General features: G+C 38.7%; 1 protein-coding gene across 1 annotated transcript in view; it reads right to left on the bottom strand.

Annotated features, from left to right (window-relative positions):
* The window catches only part of PDE11A (phosphodiesterase 11A), a 105,823-nt gene that overhangs the window by 5,493 nt on the left and 80,697 nt on the right, over positions 1-19,633 (bottom strand). Inside the window, exons 16-20 of the mRNA XM_036386859.2 lie at positions 16,639-16,643; positions 16,018-16,090; positions 14,579-14,642; positions 11,881-11,955; positions 10,776-10,859 (exon numbers count right to left, since the gene is read on the bottom strand). Of these exons, the coding sequence (XP_036242752.1) occupies positions 10,776-10,859; positions 11,881-11,955; positions 14,579-14,642; positions 16,018-16,090; positions 16,639-16,643 (301 nt within the window). The remainder of the gene's footprint in view (positions 1-10,775; positions 10,860-11,880; positions 11,956-14,578; positions 14,643-16,017; positions 16,091-16,638; positions 16,644-19,633) is intronic.

The raw sequence follows: 19,633 nt of genomic DNA, 5'->3' as shown, positions 1-19,633 counted from the left end.
GCAATTAATTCAATGGAATACATACAAAATATATAGTGTAATTCTAAGAAACTTTATTTTGTTACACATTAATTTAGATTAGTGATACTTGACAGTGCAGATTTTGCACTTGGTCTATAAAATGTCTTTATTCAGACATTGATTTGATGTTTGAACCACTGCTTCTGTATTTAGTATCCTTTCACTTTGGGATTTTTTCATTCTGATCTAGTCTTTTAATTAAACTGACTACTATAATTCCTATGGAAATTAGCTTTTATTTTATTTTTTCCAGCTACCAAAGCATTTCAGTAGGGCTTCTCTGATACAAAGTGCACAAATTGGATTTTATTTCTTCTTGAGATGTAATTAAAAACTCATTTGATTACTATATATCTGGCCCTGTTTTAATTATTAAACTCCAGTAATCAATTTGCTTTTATGAAGCTTCTGGGAAATTATCTCAAAAGCAACACATTTCTCTCCCTTCTGGCAGGGTCTGCACCATTTACTGAATTACATTCATTGCACCTGTTCCTGATCCGGATTAAACCACCAATTTATTCCCAAAGCTCTTTAAGTTTATTTGGCTGTAGCCTTGTCAGGGTTTTCCACCTCCTGGCTGCAGTTTTTGCTTTCTGTTTTACTGAATGAGAGCCCCTTGATGTACTGCTCCTCCATGCTACTATTTTTGATGCATGCCTCTTACAAACAGCTTTGCTCATGATCTAATTTGGTATCTAGGTTCTTAATGCCTTATTTATTACTTGCCTTCCTAGGAAAAGGCTTGGTCTTCACCAGCTGTCTGACATGGGATACCACCACCTAACCTCAGTAGCTGCAGAAACGCTCTGTTCTATCCCAGCTTGGTGCTGTGGGTAGGCTGGGAGCTGGCAGGCAGCTGGGCTCGGGGAGAGGGAGCCCCTGCCTGGGGGAGTTCCTGTCTCCCGAGGCCTGGGATCTCACTGCCCACTTGCAGTCCTTCCCTGCAGTGCACCTGCCTTGCTGTGCAGCAATAGGTACAGGATTGGTGACCTTTCCCATTCCAGCCCCTTTACTGTAAAAGCTGTTCTTAGCTGCAGAGTGATAAAGGGTGGGGGAGGCACTGTCTGCTCCAGCATTAGGAAGAGCCAGAGAGGTTTGCAGTTCCCTTCTGCATCCATGTATTACCTCAGATGTGTGACTAAGCTGTTTGTCAGAAAGTTACTGTATAGCAGTGCCTTTTTCTTAGCACCTTCAATTATTTAGATGTCTTTTGGGACTGTGTACTACTCTGCCCACAGCATTCTTTCCCAAAGTATAGCTCTGCTTATCTATAAACTCCTCAGCACAAGAAAATGTTAACAGCACTTCAGCACTACATTGTGTGCACCTGGGAGAGGGGCAGGGCTGCCTGAAGGAAGAGCACAAATGGGAAAGAGCATAAGATACTTAGAGGAAGCTATTTATGGGAGAAGGTAAGGAGGGCAGAGTGGTTTGGTTTTTCTTTCCATTCTTTTCTTTCTTTCCTTGTGTATAGAGATGTGTATTTTGGTAGATAAAGCATATAGAATGCAGGAGTAGTAGTAGTAGAAACAAACCCCTTTCAGAGAGAGGGTGATGGGGAGCAGTGGAGGCATTTGTTTCTTCCTCTGGGTGCCAACTTTCTGAGTTGAAGTGGGGTGTAGGGGGAAGAAGACTTCATCTGCTACATTACCTTCATCTCTGGGCAAGGATATTAGTGAAACTGCCTAGATGCAGCACAGCTGTGGTCAGAGGCTAAACTTATTGCTAAAGCAAATACCAAATTTTGTTGTATTATAAGACTAGTACCAAATCTCTTTAAAGACGAGTGCAATATGTCCTACCTTACAAACACTGCATGACTTTTCTTTTTGCCCCCTCCCTCCCAGAGATTCTCATCCAAATATTGACCAGTTCTGACCTTGCTTAACTTATGAGCTTTGACAAGATTACAGCTCATGAAAGTATGGTTGCGGGGCTAATATTTGTAAAGTGAGTTTATGGAATAAGACCATATAAATTCATTTTTATGACTGAGCACATATAAAAAAGTTATAGGTCTCAGTGTTCACTCTACTTTGGAACCCAGTGGTTTCTAATGAATCACTTTTATTATGTAGGCAGTTTCTTAGTTGGAAGGGAGGACCAGTGACCGAGAAGCCATGGGGATAAATTCAGACTCGGTGTAAGCATATGAAGCATTGTTGAAGTCAAGAGAGTCATGACCAGTTACAGCAAAGCTGAATTGGACTCCTGAGTTTTGCTGAAGTGGCTTTCACATGAGAATACATAGGCCAAAGGTGAGCCATCTATCTGAAAGTCCTTGAACTTCAGATTAGTTCAGATAAAAGGGAACCTGTGCTGCAGTCATCCACAGATTTTATCTTCATAATACAAATACTTTGTGGAAGTTGTTTAGAAAACTCAAAAGTATTTCTGAATATATGTCCATATACTAAACCCAAAAACATTGCTAGAATTCTACCTTCCATAGTAGAATACAGAAGACAAAGTGATACAGAGAAGATGTAGGGATTAACTTCTGTGAACCCTTGACTGTATGTGTATATGAATTAATTATTTGCCCTAGTGATTCAGGACTGTATTTAATCATTATGTTCTTCAAAAACATACAGTATTTGTGAGGGGGTTGAGTTCATGAAAAAAACATTATTGCAGTCTCCCTCTGTTTGAAGGGGACTTTGTTTATTCCTTTTAGGGCTTAATGAGGAAGGGTCCAGGTCATCACATACATAATGCATTAGTGGATTACTTTTTCATTTCTATCAGGGAATTTTTTTTTCTGATGCCTAAAAATGTAATTAGAAGAAATTAATATATTACTAATTTCCCTTGTAGAAAACAGGAGTTTCTTTTAGCTTCTCTCTAAAAATTGTTAATGGTGACTGGAAATTAATCTAATACATGCACAAGTGTTCTGCTCTTCCTCTGTGAATTAATGTTAGGCTTCTTTCTGGTGATGGTACACTGGCAAGAATAATACTGTATTCCTTTGGAAGTAAACTAAAGAGGGATGATTATAAATTAAGATTAACCATTGGTGAAATGTGCTGGGTATTTCAGGGAGGAAAGTATGTACAGAGCTCCTGGTAGCAAAATGTGCTCCGACCAATATCACACACGGTATGTGGCCAAAGGGAGGGTGATTCGGAAGGAATGGGACCTACTGAAGTAGCTCTGCTGATGTATTGCAGTTGGATTAGTTGCAAAGGATTCATCTGTTGATCATTACAATTTCATGAAATCAAGGGTTTGCTTGGAGGAGTTGTTTATGAAATAATAACTTCTTATTTAGCTCTGCTGTTCAAGGTTTTGATTCTATGTCTGGAGCATGCCAGAGACAGAATGCTTCTAACTCCTTTGCTTTCAACATTTTAACCAAGTAGCTGATCAATGTCTTCTGCCTTGCTATTAAATGGATTTTGAAAAATTCTTCAAATCATATCAGTCTCATATGCTGATTTAATTCTTTGAATTTACCCTCAGCTGGGAATTCTGCAAGCAACTGTGATTCTGTTGTGTTAAACACTTACTTGAAGTGTTTCATCCATCATCATTTCTAGTCCTTTTCTGATGCAATGTACTTTGTGCTTTGTCTTTCTTGAAAACTGAATGGCTGTTAAATTATCCATTTATCTTCTTTCAGATTTGCTGTACAATTTGAGTTCCCTCTATTGGCTGTCTCTTCTACCTTATTTGCCAACTTTTCAATCTACTTCCTCAGATCTTTATATACGTTTCCATACGTGACTGCCATGTCCTTCACAACACATTGGGCAGATAATTCTAAGTGAAACAGCAACAGAAATTATAATATTATGAATGATTCAATTTTTCTCACAGATCAGGGTGAAAGTCTTTAGTAAAGCTTAGCTTCACTGAAGTCAATGGGAAATGTTTGTTTTTCTGTCTTCTCCCAAATACCTTTGTTGATGAACTGCCCTTTCAGCTGAGACTGTTTTGGCATAAGATGACTCGGAAGTAAGCTGAAGTACTCCTGTCTGAATGAAAAAAAGTACTCCTTTCTGCTGCCTCTTCTAAACATTTTTGACAAACTTGTAAACTCTTAAAATTGTTCATTGTAATACAATGTTGCATCAATAATCTCACCAAGTTATGAAAACCATAACAAAAATATTATTCTAGTTTTCAAAGGCAAAATGAAACCCTTCCTGTTCTCAGGAAGCAGAAAAAGAGGATCAGGATCCTTGCATCTTCTGTAAAAAAGATGTTCATGATAGTCACAGACAAAAATGTCTTTGCTCTGAAACCACCAAAACTGCTTTACCATATTATACTGTGAAACAGTAATGGACTTAAACTGAAATTGCAAATAAAATCATTCCTTCTTCTTTTCCTGTTTTTTCTTTCTTGTATGGTTCTTCTTAACCTTTTCTATTAGTAAGAAAGTAGCAGACAAAAGCTTCTCAGATTAAGGACAGTAGGTAAGAACAATTATTTGGTAATGCTTGTTCCATTACCGGAAGTTTTATTACAGGGATAATATCTGAGTTTTCTGCAAGTTCCACAGAATTCATTCTGTATGGCCTCATATAGATTCATCATTAGCAGAGAAGAAACAAAGCAAGGAAAGTGCTGAACCTACTTAAGTTCCTCCTTCAAGGCAACAGAGAGATCCTTCAACTGTGCTAAAAATCTCTTTTCTCTGGGCCAAACCCTTTTTCCTAACATAATCCTTAGCTACAAACTTCCCCCCAGCACTGGCATTTGGCCTGATTAAGTTTCCTCTGAAGCAAATTTCTTACAAACACAGCAGAATATGTTGCACCTGCTCTTCCTTGGATAATATTACCCACTGGATTTCAACAAGGAGGGAGACTAATTTGATCTGCCAACATCTGTTTGATCTGCCTCAGTCCCTGGTATCACAAACTGCATCCCAGGCTGATGTGCCTTACTAATCCTTGTCAGCCAGGTGCTCTCAGGAAGCATAAATGCTTTATCTCCCACTCTCTATGTCCAAATAAAAGGTCAGAAATAAACCCTGCCAAAAAGGTGCATCTTTATGGTATTCCTTAGAAACTATTAAAAGTTATCTTCCTCTTCCTTCATCATGCTACAAAGGAAAAGCTGGCTTCAATGAGAATCACACAGAGCTGGTCAAATTGCTTCCATTGAACAGATCTTTCCAAACAGCTTGGTCCTGATTTTTTAAAATTTTGTTTGTTTGTTTTGGGTTTTTTTTTTTGGTTAAAACACGTGACAATTTATGAACATGTTTCATGGACTGTCTATATAGGTGCATGGTGAACAGCTAGTGAGTTCTCTGCCCCCTGACTATTTGCTAACTTAAAATATAAGAGCAGTGCCCTGACTTTTGTATCAACAATCCCAGATATGGGTGAATGGTGGAAAGCCATTTCCAAAATGTTCATACAGATAAAGTCTTATTGGTTAAAAAATTGTAGAAGTTTTTCTAATTGTATAGACAGAACAGAAACAACTGAAGGAAGAAGTCATTATGTTGGCTGCATCCAGTAACTCTTGCCTGGGTAAGGACTAAGCCATGCCATACAGTCCATTCTGGACAGGCAGGGCTTCTCAGAGGAGAGGTGCAAGCCCTGAATTTCTTATACAGTATTTCGTCATGCAAAACTGTAATTGAAGGACAGAGGGAAAGGAATAGAAGTGGTAACTGAGGAAGGGATCAGGATATAGCAGTGTGAGCATGATTGTTGAAGAACACCTTTTTAATGTTCTCTGTGAAGGAGAAGTAATCTTCTGTCTAATAATTTCAAGTAGAGTATATACCTTTGGAAAAAAGAAAAATCACAGTGTGCGTATGTACTTCCAATTCAAGTGTCAAAGTCAGCTCTTAAACCAGAGAAGTTAAAACACAGGAAGCCATGACTGTTAAAGACTTCTGTGCATTTTTAGTGTGCTTTGTAGAGGGTCTACCATTTATGCCACCCTGTGCATTTAATCTAAGTTTACAAGCAGAACATATGCTTTTGCAGCTACATTATCATAAACAATAAATAGATTTAATTACAAGGCCAGACATTATCTTCTATAGGAAGGCAGGTATATCAGAGCTCTTGGAGTTGCAGACAGCGATTACATTTCTTTCTAAGTCCTTCCAACAGTGTGATAAAGAAGGAATCTGTCCCTCCACATTCCATTCAAAACATTTAAAGTACTTGCTAGGCTGCATGTTTCTACTCTTCCCAGGTTCCCCCCAGAATCCTGGATGGAGTAATGCAAATTCAATTCTGTAGATTCTATTATATGCTTGAAGTTCTCAATACCCAAGAAAATCTTGAATAGCTCTAAAAATAGCACTAAAATGGAGCAGTTCAAGGGAGCACCAAGGTAGAGGTGAGCAGGGCAATCTCAGGCACGCATAAGTTGTAAAAGCCATGAGCTGCTTTATCTTCCACAAAGACATCTCCCTTAAATTTAAATAGCTGCTGTCATTGTCACTGACTACCTGACTATGTATTTATCTGCCCAGAAGCAGAGTGCATGGCCTTTGGCCCTGCTATTCATAGTGCTACTGTCTCTGCCTAACAATGCCCTGAACAGAGCTGGGTTTCTGTTAGCATCTTTTGTTTGATGTGAATCGCTGAAGCTTTGATGTTGTTTGTGAGAAATATAATGATTTAAAAGAATAAGATCTTCACTCTCCCACTCTGTGTGCTCCCCATAGAGAAATCTTATCTCAGTTGGGAAAAAATCTGTGACTGATCCTGTCTTAGGAAGACACAAATGACAGAGTCCAGAAGAGAAATCTGTTAATGTTGAAACTCTTACTTAGCATCTCTTTACTGGAGGGTCAGAGGGGTGATTTGTCTTAATGATCAAAATTCTGTTTCCTGTTATGCAAACACTTATAAATAGGTACAGAATACTTTCTCTGTGTGAACACAGCTGTCAGCAAAGCCATGGTGTTTTATTTTCAGTGAGATGCTTCAAATTTTCTGCTTTAGTTGCATACACTTCCTCTTTATAGGATATTCTAACAAAACAAGGGATTGTTTTATACCAAAGCTACATTAGTAGGTTTGAAATACTCTACAGTTTCAGAAAAGTGCATTTTTCTTTAGAAATTATTATTCTAATAAGCTTGTTACTCATCTCTACTGATAAATGCTTTCCTTACTATGAGTTTTGAATGAAGAGCAAATGTAATGCAGTAAAGTGTAACTAAAGCCCCTAAAATCTGAAATTCAGTGTAATGGATTGCTGTTCTGCTACTCAAGGCTAAAGTTCCACTGTTACATAAAAATACTCTGATCTGGGATCATTACAGTAACAAAAAATGTAAATAACAAAATTATAATATCCTAAGTGTAATAAAATGCAATGAACAAAAACTTGGGATGCTTTTATCTTCCCAGACCTTTGATCCACAGTGTGAGGGAAATGGATTTGATTACTAAGATATGAAATTGGATGTGACTTGATTCCTACATTGGGTAGCAGACAGGGGAGAGAGCAAGGGATCAGAGCCATGGCTTACCTTGTGCAAGGAGCAGAGTCAGGTTTACAGAGCAAGCACAAAGGTTTTTGATTTAGACACTTAGATATAGGAAAACTGTGCATAATTCGAGAGAATATTTTTTTTTTTAATATATATAGCTATATCCACCTTCAGTCTTTACTGTGGCTCATAGTGTAGTACATTTTGTGTATCACTGACCTTCTTTCTTCTGGGTGGGAGGGGCATTCCAAGGGGCAGTCAGACAGGACTGCTAATGGAAGTTGTATAGATCTTGGTGATTTGCTAGTCACTTGTAACCCTTCTCACAAAAAGGGGGCAAACTCAGGGACAGTCCTAGCCAAGTAATTAGAAGAATGTGATCCATGTTCACCAATAAAGGAGACTTCACTACCCTTTACTTGGGAGAACTGCTGCACCTCCAAATGAGTTGTCTTGAGCTATCTTAAGGAAATGCAGACAGCAGAGCAGATAGAGCCAAATCTCCACAAAGAAGGTTTCAGACCTGAGGAAAATGATAAGGCTAAGAAAAGCCATAACTAAAATGTACTGCAAAGTTTATATATTGTTTTAGGTATGAACCACTCCTCAAAGGCACTCTGGTGTAGCCTAGTTCATTAGCTTGGACTGCAGAGAGGATGCAGTTTGTTCTGGTACTGTGAGAGGCACTGGGATGGTGTCAGACCACTCATAGAAGTTTGGGCTGTGAAGTTCCTTCAGTGTTGCATACTTCAGACATCCTCAGCTGCCAGGAATAGCCTGCTCTTGGGAGTTACTTTGAGCAAAGAACTTCAGGGAGCTCTGCTGATCTCTTTAATGGGAGCTGCCAGTATTCAGTGGTTGCTGGGATCTCTGCTGTGTGTGTGTGAAATAACACAGAGCACAGCATGAGGTCCTGCTCTAGCAACTGCATTGGTAGGAACTGGTGCATTCCCCACAGCATTCCCTTTAGGGATCTGGATGCTATAGAATCCCACGTGGATTCAGGATTTCTAACCACTAGTGTGGAAAAAAAGAAATAGAAAAGCCTTGATTTTGTTCTCTATAGTTTAATGTTTTAATTTTGGTATGAAAATAAGCATCAAATGTTTGTGGGTTTTTCAAAGATGGTTTTTCTAAGTACTGTAGTAGTGAGCTATAGTACCACTAATATTTTACTGATTTATCAGATACCACTCCATCTCTTTATATTGCATTTGTAGTGATATAACCTGTTCTCTCCCCACATGCAGTTCCCTCAATGCATACAATGGCAAGTATTTCAATGAATGTAAAAATACGCCAACCCAAAATCTAGGATATGGCCAGAGTTGTAATGTTCAGCCAGCCCTAAACAGTGGATTTACAGTGCCTGAATATTCTCCTGATGGGATATGTGTGTTGAAGTTTGATTAAGCTGGATATGAAAATTAAAACTTGGCTCCACACTGAAGAGAGAATCTCCTGCAGTGTGATACTATGGCATGAAGTTTTCTGTTTACCCCTAAGGCTGGTGCTGCTATGACTTCCAGGTTTGATGGTGTCTCTTTTTGAAGTTGTTGAGCAGCAGGCTAATGGCTGCACAGCATGATGCAAACACAGTGGAAAGCAGGGAAATCAGATGTGAATATATTCCCCAGAGATCTCCTGCTAAGATAGAGCTAACTAACCAGAGCTTTAGTGCTCAGATGTAGTTTTCTCATGCAGAGGATGGGCTGATTATCAGCTCTTCCTGCTTTACTGTACATTTTTGGATTACAGATGCCATTAGAAATAATGAATTCTGTATAATGTGCATTCTAGTGCAATATGAGCTATTTTATTGAAAGGAACATTATTTTTAAAGAGTGTCTGTCCAAGATCAGTGTCCATCACCCCTCCTCCATATTGTCTAAAATGTTCTTGGTCTTTTAAACAATATAGATGTATATTCTTCTTCCCTGCTCGCTTTGCCTTAATTGTTTGAAAACAGTAGCTGTAGCTTATTTTGTCAGGACAAAGACTGACCTTAGAAAGGGACAGGATCTCTTGGCAAAGCAGCAGCCTGGCTTGTTGCTTACACAAGTGTCTGCTTTCCCTGTCACAACAGGAATTGCCATTGCTGCTGGGTAGTCATTTCATTATTTCCATGGTGGCAGCCTCATATGCCACAAGGTATGGAGGGGAGAGGGCACATTGTCCTTCTTGTAGGCCTTCTTGTGTCCTTATTGTATGATACTGGTTTTATATCTGGTCTATAAAATGAAAGGAACTGCCAATCCATTTTCATTTGTTTGTAGGGAAGCTACATTCAGGCACAAGTTGATAATTTTGATGTTAACGTGGGAGCTGTTATTGCTGTGTATCATCGCTGACCCTGTTCATTGCTTTGAGGTCTTGGGCAGTTTAGGGTGCAGTGGGAACAGGGAGAACTTGCTGCAGTTCCCCAAAGATGCTGAATGAGAACATCCTCCTGTTTTCTCAGCTATCACTGGCTAGTCAGTCTTTGCTGGCATAAGCAGTCTGTGTTGTTTCAGTCAAATCCTGAAGCTGTTTAATCTAAGAAGGCAGAAGCGTTTCTGATAGGAAAAAATTCTTCTGAAATGGTGGTCAAACATTGGAACAGGCTGCCCAGGGAAGTGGTGGAATCACTGGAAATGATTAAGAAAACCTGTAGATGTGCTGCTTAGGAATATGGTTTAGTGTGGACCTGGCAGTGCCAGATTAATGGTTGGACTCGATGATCATAGAGGTCTTTTCCAACCTTAATGGTTCTGTGGTTATCTCTAGCCTTAATAAAGGAGTATTTGGGCATTTACACACTGTGTGCCAAGCACCCAGGCAGTCTGTGCAGAAGCACAATTAAAAGAGTAAACTGAGTTAAGAAGCACAGGTTAAACCACAGATTGTTTTATCACAGACCCTAAAGGCTTGGCCTAGAAGTACCCTGTAACAGTTTGGGAAGGTGCACTCTAGGCCAAGCCTTTAGGGTCAGAAGAAAGTGCAAAGGCTGAGCCTTGAGTTTCCTTTTGCATCACACAGATTTGGACAAGTTTGACAACACCTACTGAGACTGTCCCTCTAGTGCTCCATACCTCACCATGATGAGAATCAGTTTGTCTCAAACATAATAAACCCTATCAGCTTTTATAACTTAGAGAGGAATTTACAGACATTACAGATATTTACAGACAGATTCAGGGAATCTGGAGATTTCTTAATGGAATTCAGACTTTTGGTAAAGTCAAAGTAAGACAAGAGTTCAAATAGCCTTCAAGGCTGCTCTGAAAGCTAACTCTGAGAGACAAGAATAATCTCCTCTGAACTCTACAGGAGCAGTAAGTAAAATTACCTCATACAATGGCATGCAGATGCTATCAATCCACTCGAGCTGCAACCTGGGTAGTTCATGCTTCCTGTTCCGATCAAATATGGCCTGAATTGAGAAGGAAACAAAATTGTCGTACTTTAATTACACTGGAGTATTTTACAGACACATCATCCAGCACTTTGCAGCTATGGTCAAATTCTCACAACCAGAACACTTTGTAAACCACAATCAGTCTTTGCAGGTGCCTTCCTACTGCTTTGCCTGGCATGAAAAATAAACTGTTTATTTTCAATTCTGTTTTGAAACTTTTAAGCTGAATGTGTTTTGTGTTTATAATTCTGTAGTGTAAAATAAATGCTCCACAGTTGGAGTTGAGGTGGTAAGTAACCTCCTGTAGGAATGTAAAGCAGATACCTTTGAGTAGAATTTTCACTTTTCTCACATAGGGTTTTGCAGCTCAGCAAAACCGTGATGGATCTGGGCTGGCTCTCTTCCTCCCAGTTAACTTCTTCAGACTATTTTCTGTTACCCTTCTCCTGTTGCCTCCAGATAATGGTTGCTCAACTTTTTGAGTTATTCAACCTGGATAAGGCTTTCTCTTCTAATTGTTCAGTGAAAATATTTATGAAACTTTCCTAGTTCTTGTTTGACACTGTATACCTATCTGGCTTTACTCCACTCAATTCCATTTTATCCCTTCAATCACAGTAGTATATTTACATGTATATTTATAGAAGTGCATTTCAAATAACACAGATATACAGCTGCAACATGAAGTAAATCTGACAATTTTGATTTCCATAGGTAGCTGTGAGTTTTTAGTTCAGTTCTGTGTATTAAATTCAACACCTGCTGCTTAGAAAATTCACTCATAGGATCACCTTAGGAATAGATACAGAAAACTAGTAAAAGGGCTCAAAGACTGTGAAAGGGCAAAAGTGACTGTGTTGACTGGAGAGCTACTTTATATGTGGTTATAAATGCATATCCTTAGTGGACAGAGCTTTTATTTATTCTAAGGTTTCTCTTTGTGTACAAAATGCAGTTCATTTTTCTGAATGAGCCCAATGATATTTTTTTCCTCTATTCAAATTAGTAACTATTTCAGAAATGATAAAAAACTTACTGAAGGGGTGAGTTTGAGTTCAGATCTTTCTCTGTCTCCTTGTTCAAAGAACTCACTGGTTACCAGCTCAGCTGCCTAAAATAAAAGTCATGATAAAAGATTAGAGTTCTTGTTACACAATTTTAGGATAATGAGGTTTTGCTCAGACTATGACTTCAGCCTGTGCTTAACTGTAAAGAAGTGAATAACCTCACTTACAGGACTGACATCAGGCATGTGTTCATTAGTTTTTTGAACTGGGATTACAAGGGGTATAAACAGCCATGGTCAGGCACAGGGACTTATCCCTTTTTGATAGGGAATTGACTTGGCGAATTACATTGCCCTGCCAAGGTAGCACTCAATGCAGTTATAACAACTTACTCAAGAACTGAGGCCAAGCCAGAAAATGATAGCTTCTTGTTGGCATCCACTATTACATTTGTAAAAATGCTTTGGAAAACATGCAAGAGCTCTTTGGTTATTTACAAGCTGTTGCCCTATAAAAATAATTTTGCTTATCAAAGAAACTTAATTAACCAATACTCTCTGTTGTTTAATCTAATATGAATTCATAAAGGGTTTTTTTCCCCCACTAGGCTTCAATTTTTTTCGCCATGTGTGAGGCTTTGAACGTAAGCACATGTGACATTTTGAGATGGAAAAAAACTGGAAGCCAATCTACTGAAGAGGCATTCACATACTAAAGCTCTTGTCTTGCCAGTGTATTGTTTTTAAGCTAGCAAATTATTTCATAATGCCAAGGAACTAGAGGGTAAACTAAGCAGAGAACCTGTACTTCATAAAATCTCAACATTTCTTGCTTTAGCAACTGCATGGTAGATAACGTTCACAAATCCCAAGCTTGTTGCAGTTGGAATGGGGAGTACCAAAATAATTTGGAAGTAGGTGATGCTATAAAGTACTCTTAAATCTTAATAAAATTCTGGATCAATATTCCAGATAAGAGGAATGATTGAATAACTTAGCAGCAATTAAGGGTTTGCTAAGTGTATTGTATAAAAATAATCACAGCATAGTATCATCTCTCTCCCTCAGTGCTATTCAGATCCTGTTCTCCTTATGTCCCTTTTTCTCATCCTTTCCACCTTCTCTTCCTGAATTTTTCCATCTTACATCTGGCCCTTATTCCCATTTTTCAAATATGTTTGTTTTTTTTCTTGCGGCACAGTTAAGGTTCAGCTATTTCCTGTTTTACCTCTGTGGACTTCCTAGCATTTCTGCTCAATTGAGTAATGTTTCAAGAAATCCCAGGTGGAATTTTTCAATATAAAGTAAACCTGTATAACTAAGCTGCAGGGGACTTTTTACCTGTAGACCTCAAGAGTGACAACTATAAAAATCCCCAGTTTGCTAGAGACTCCAGCACTAATTCACCAGCATAGCACAAAGATTCACAACTAGGAAATCAGACCCTACCTGACATTTGGCTGTCAATGAAAATGCAGAAGTTAACTGGGTTAAGGAGAAAAATAAGGAGGGATTGCACACACTGCAGCAGTGGCCAGGTGGCAATGAAAAATCTTGTTACTCAATTTCCCCCTGCAGGATAGAAGCAGCTTTCCTGATTTCCATGCAAGGTAACTGTGTTCTGGCCAAGTGGTGCAACAGCCTTAGAAAGAACTGTTGTCACAGTCTGCTGATAAAGCAAAAAAGACTCACCGGGCAAAACTGAAAGCTGAGGTGAAGCCCTCCCTCCATAAATGTTATTTTTATTCAGTTGATGTGCATGTAACTTGCATAGATCCTTTTCAGCTTCTAATACTTCCTTGTCCAAGGAATTTGGCTGCTCTTGCATCTCTAGTTACCTGGCTTAGTTTTCTCTTTTCCACCCCATCTTTGTAACTATTACTTGCTGTTACACTAAACTTCCTCCAGCTGTGTACCCAAACCTAGCTACACTGGTATATTTTCTGTTTGCTTCTTGATGCTGTCAGTTCCTCCAAAACCTGACACAGTCTGTCTTCTACTGGCTTGTTCTGGGCCTCACTGAAGGACAGAGAATGACTGGCATGGATACTGGAGATACTAAGGATGGTTTCTGGGTAGAAAAAGATGTCTAGAAGAGAGAAAATCATGGGACAAAGGACAAGAGTTTTGGGACAGGTTGCTTTCTTATATTGTACCTGTTTGCCAATGCTGGATCTATTTTTTCTGTATATTTCTAAAGAGCCTAATCTTCAGCAGAACTCTGAATTTTTATTTGTTGGTTTCTACGTACAGGATGTAAAAGAAACCCCTATACTACACTTGGAGTTTTGCAACATTCTTAAGAAAATGAACACATTTCTTTTATCATATCTACTGAAGATTCTATGCAAATGAAAATTTGCAGATAATATGTTGGTATTTTTGATTTAGGGAAGACCCTGCTACTGCCAAGGAAAACTTTGGGATGAAACAAGTAAATGCAGCTTTATGTGGCTAAATGCCTTTTTTGTTTAATCCATCCGTTTTTGGGTATGGATTTAAAATGTTAGTAAGAGGAGAGGTTGTAAAGCCAGATGCACACAGCAGCATGTGTACAGGGAATGGATTATGCAATAAACCATTTTTTGCAGAAACCCCCTGCTATTTTTTTATAGCATTAATACTGCTGTAAATTGATTCCAGTTTTGGTCCCTTGCAAGCCAGGGCCCTGGGAATATTGTCCTGCCAGTCCCGCCTCCTCCCAGCCCTGCTATTAATCATGGCTTGCCTGTCTTGAAATCTCCCACGGTTTGGTCACAGCTCCAAGGTCACAGGCTGTCATTAGCATTGATCTGAAAAACAGAAATGAACAATACAAGCTGAATCAACCTTTGTTGAATTTCTAAACAACTCTGCTCTGGACGCATAAATAAATAATACCTATGTAAAATGTCAGCCCTGGCACCTTCTTTTCCTCCAGAAAAGAATGACATGTTTGAAATCTTAGCCATCAGCGTGGCTTTTACATTACAATTGTGCCTCAGAATCCTAATGTGTTGCAGGTCATAAGATGATGAATTTTGGTATTCTGCATTGCACAGTAGAAAAGAAATGATATTGCAAGGGAGTAACTGCTAATTTTGCAATACTTCTAACACTACTTACATTAATACCTATAATATATTAGAAAGCATGTGCTTCACATGATATAAGTAAGGGTATTATTACATAATAACACCTGCAACTGGATTAATTTATATGCCTATTTGTAAGTGACTGCTGTAGCAAGAGAGCCTATAATCACAGGAGGCATCCCAGACACTGTTTAAGCAGTTTCTACTGCTCATCTACAATAAAAATTGAAGATTTACTGTGAGCTATATGGTTCCACTGTAGTTTAATATCTAGCTACAACCATGTTTTATATGCATTAGGAGAAGGAAACCTGTTCAGCTGTAGAAAGCGTTTATGTACAGTACATGATGCAGATAAAAGTCTAAGAAAGTTTAAATGAAGAACAAGGGCACTGAAAATGAAGCATCAAATATATTGCCTGAATCTAAAATTAGGAATGGGTGAAATGGTATGGAAAATAGAAAATGGCCAATATTTTGTCAAAAGACCAAAAGATAACAGAATTTTAATGAAATTTCAGATAAAATGAGACATTACCAGGCATGCATATGCAAATACACACGTTTTATTGTCTACAAAGTGTGATCTACTCAAACCACCCACAATGTCTGAGATTTTCAATAGGATACATGCTCAGGGCATTCCTGAGGGCTGGAAGAGTACTCTGTATAAGAAAATTCCCAGGTACACACTGGAAGAGCAGAGAAGTGCATGGCTAGTGAAAAAAGACAGATGAGAGGAAGAGGGATCAGGGAAACAGACAGGAAAGATCTTTGTGTAGAGAGGCAGAATATTGATACTTTCTGGAAAAAGAGCAGAAGGGCTGAACAGGAACTGGTGAGGCTGGGAGAAAGGGAAGAAAACAGGACTGAGTGTGTAGGAGATATGGAGAAGGTGAAGTCATGTTGATTAATTCCAGCTGTTGGCTAATGTTGAAAAAATCATACCATGTATTTCATAGCATGGATTGTATTTTTAAAACAAGATACTTTCTCTTTTATTCTAAGCCTCCAGTCCACAATACATGAAATTCCTTTAACAAATATGGCTACACTTCGAAATAACCAGAAAGCAAGAAAAAATGGTGCTTACCGAAATACTTCTCGGTGGCTTTTTATATTCCAATCATAACCACCTTTACTGACAAGCTCAAAAAACTCAGGTCCTTCTCCTGCAAAAAACCAGATTGTCAGAGAAGGAAATAAGACACTTCCAGGGCAGCACTGCAGCAGAAACACAGCTCTCTGTGTGATACGGAATCACTGCACCTCATGTATTATTGTTAAGGCCGTTACACTGACAGTCCATTTAAGCGAAACATACTAATTTCCGAACACGTTCTATAAATGTCTGTTATCAATGTCACAGTTGCCTAGTAAAAGCAATATTGGATTTATGGTCTCCACAAATAAGGAAATGAATGGCTCTGAAATGTTCAGTCTTCCATGGAAGCATGAAATGTTCACCTACAGCAGTGGACAGACAGACAATAGAAACACCCCAGAAATACACACATGCTTCTGTTTTCTTGTCCTTGCAAAATGGTTTTTACTTCTATATCCTGAAGGGTTTTTCAGAGCTGTGCAATTCCTGTTATTTCCAGCACACAGAAAGAAACAGAGACACACAGGAGCTGCTGCTGTCTTGAGTTCATAGTTCTTATAGACTGGAAACTAGGTCTCCCTGCTTAGTCCTTATAGTTTGTCTTCTCACGCCTTCTTTATGTCCTCAAACAGGGACAAAACTTGAGATGGACAGAACATACTAATGCTTGATTGTTGCCTTTAAGCATCACAATTCTGATTCATCATAGTCTGTAATCTTTTATGGCACTGAGACTCCAACCAGCTCTTACTGCTTGCAATGTGACTACAGTATTTAATAGATCCTGCCCAAGATGTAACAGAAGCTCAGGTACAAAAACTTGGAGCAACTTGCCCCCAGTGACACAACATATGAGTATCAAAGCTGGAAAGCAAATAAATACCTACATCCTGAGTGACAGTGCGGTGCCCCATCTCATATGAGACTGTGCTCTTTTTCAAGAGGAAATGTAGTTAGATTCCTCAACAGGAGAGAGTTTGTAGTCTTGTATTTTCTATGTTTACTTCAAATAGACTGAAACTTTAGACAGTGATTATTGACAGTGCAGTCTCATGGGAGCCAGTACATATTTGCATACAAGGAGATGCACACTTCCAGAAACTCTGTGTTCCAGAACATTGTGTGGGGCAGGTTGCATTATTCTGGTCCCTGACTATCATGGTTATATATATGACCAGTCACTCCTACTACAGGGCCTTTCTATAATGGATTTCATTCAGCAGCTAGAAGAGGGCTATAAATGACTGCATGATGATATCTAATCCCTTATACTTTGGGAAATAAAAGATTTCATTTTGAAGTATTGGATATTCTGAGAAATTAATTTGTTCCTGAACAAAAACCAGGCAAGAATGTTTTAAGCTGAAAGCACAGGAAGGTGACACCCCAAAAACCTAAAAATATTTAAATTTAAAATGTAGAGATTCATTAACAGTAACTGAAAATGTGAGTCTCAAGGCCTTATGTTAGGCTAAAAGCTTTAAGGCTTTTCTTTGAAATCCGTTTAAATGGATACAGAAGTAGTAGTCCAGCTCCACAGAGAAGTTTCAGTGTAGGAAGGACTGAACCAGAGGAAAGCAACCATGTATGATGAAACAATTTAGCATTTCTGACTTTTTTTTTTGATATCCAAAATGATGAGGCTTTCTATTAATAAGCAAATACAATATGGTAGAATTTCAGAAACAAACTGAATTATTATAATTTTCCAGGGTCTTTGAGTAACATTGACTCTGGCTACATTTTGCCTCGAAGGGAGGTTGTTTTCCTATGTATAACAAATTCATTTGCTCTACAGTCCACTGGCTCAAGACATCATTTGGATGATATTTCCATAAACTTCATTTTGGCTCCATGCTTTTACTTTTTGTATTATCTACAAGTGTCTTTATCTAGAATTATAAACTAAAATCAAATATATTTCCCATCTGATCTTTCAGTGAGAGTCATCTTTTTGTTTGTTTGTATAAAAGTAATGCCTTGAGAAAGTCATAAAGTCTTGCTCTGCAACAGTTTAGTTGCTGTTTTAATACCTGGAGCTTGTGATCATTAGATTCAGTCATTTTAAAAATACTGATATGAGAATTCCCCTCTCTACAAAAATCTTGAAGATGTAGCAAACTGAAAAAAACAAATTAGGTATTTGTGTAGAAACACCTGTTCACATAGGGTGGCTTTAAGAAATGTAAAGCACCAATGTTTCTAGAGAGTGATTTTCAGGCACTTCTGGAAATAAACTAGCAGTAGTAACACAAGAGGAAAAAATAATTTATCTGCAGACTTTTGAGTAAAGAGGCCTCATTTGCTAAAAGTCTTCTGATTTATGCAGCACGAAAAATCAATTATGCAAGTAAGAAAAAATAATCTCGAAATTCATTATGTCCCGTTATTTCTCTGTACTAGAACTAGACAAACAAATTGACCACATAGTTTTTCAGCTTAAGGCAGGCAGGGAAGAGAGCTCCATCACATCTGGGTCTGAACGGAGTCTATCCCAAGGCAGTGCTGTGAACCCCCTCTGGCTCCTCCAGGGTCTCCAGGATCTTGGCCAGGGCGAGCACATGGAGCTGTGCTAGGGCAGCTGTCGTCTCAGTCCCTGTCACTCATCTCCTTCTTGAGAGCACAGTTTCTACAGCATTTATTTATGATGAGACAAGAGGACCTATGGTCCTTGTATCTCACAGAATGGAAGAGCTTCAAGGTCATCAAGTCCAACCATCAACCCAGCACCACCATCATCACCCCTAAACAACTAAGCACCATATCAAGACCACTCTTCAATACTTCCAAAGGTGGTGACTCCACCATCTGCCTGGACAACTTATTCCAATGTCTAACCACTCTTTCAGTGAATTTTTTTTCCTCTAATATCTAAGCTAAACTTCCTCTGGTACAACTCTAATCCTTTCACTTGAGACATAGCAGAAAGACAGACAGAATAGAATGCTAATGGACGCCAAACAAAAATTTCTAAGGATGACTTATTGTCATGACTGGGAAGGCAGTGCACTGAAACTGCACATCTGTCAGCACTGCTAATGCCAGATGTCAGAAGTGCACTGTGATGGTGACACCATTACTCCTCTGACTACGTGCATCCTCCCACACATCCTCAGTGGGATGAGCTTGGTAATAATCAACAGTATTTGAAATACAGGACCAACTTGAAATCTATTTTGAGATTTAATTTGCAAACAAGGAAATGGAAGAAAACCGAGTGAGAGAGATCCTGGTGTACTTCTCCACAGTTAAGCTTTTTAAGACCTATTCTCATCACGTGATGTGAATTGGCATAATTCGTCTTCAAAGCAGCAAAGTGTCTCCTTTATTACCTCTGTAACTGGGTCTGTAACTAAATACAATATTTCTTAGCACAAATGTTTAGAGATGCTGAAATGGTGGAAAAGTATTCTCAAATATCATTGATTTTCTATGTGCCTGAAGAAATGATCATAGCAGGGACAGAAAAATTATGGAACTGAGCTGCAACTGGTTCCTGGGATTCCTTTGAAGTACAAACCTAAGATTTCACTTGCTTTTGGTTGATACAGACATGTTACACATTTAAGCAAAACTTATTTGGACACTTGAGATATATCTATTA

The sequence above is a fragment of the Molothrus ater genome, chromosome 7 (assembly GCF_012460135.2).
Source record: "Molothrus ater isolate BHLD 08-10-18 breed brown headed cowbird chromosome 7, BPBGC_Mater_1.1, whole genome shotgun sequence".
Lineage (NCBI taxonomy): Eukaryota > Metazoa > Chordata > Aves > Passeriformes > Icteridae > Molothrus > Molothrus ater.
The sequence above is the reverse complement of the archived record's forward strand: the minus strand, read 5'-3'. Positions and strand labels throughout refer to the sequence as shown.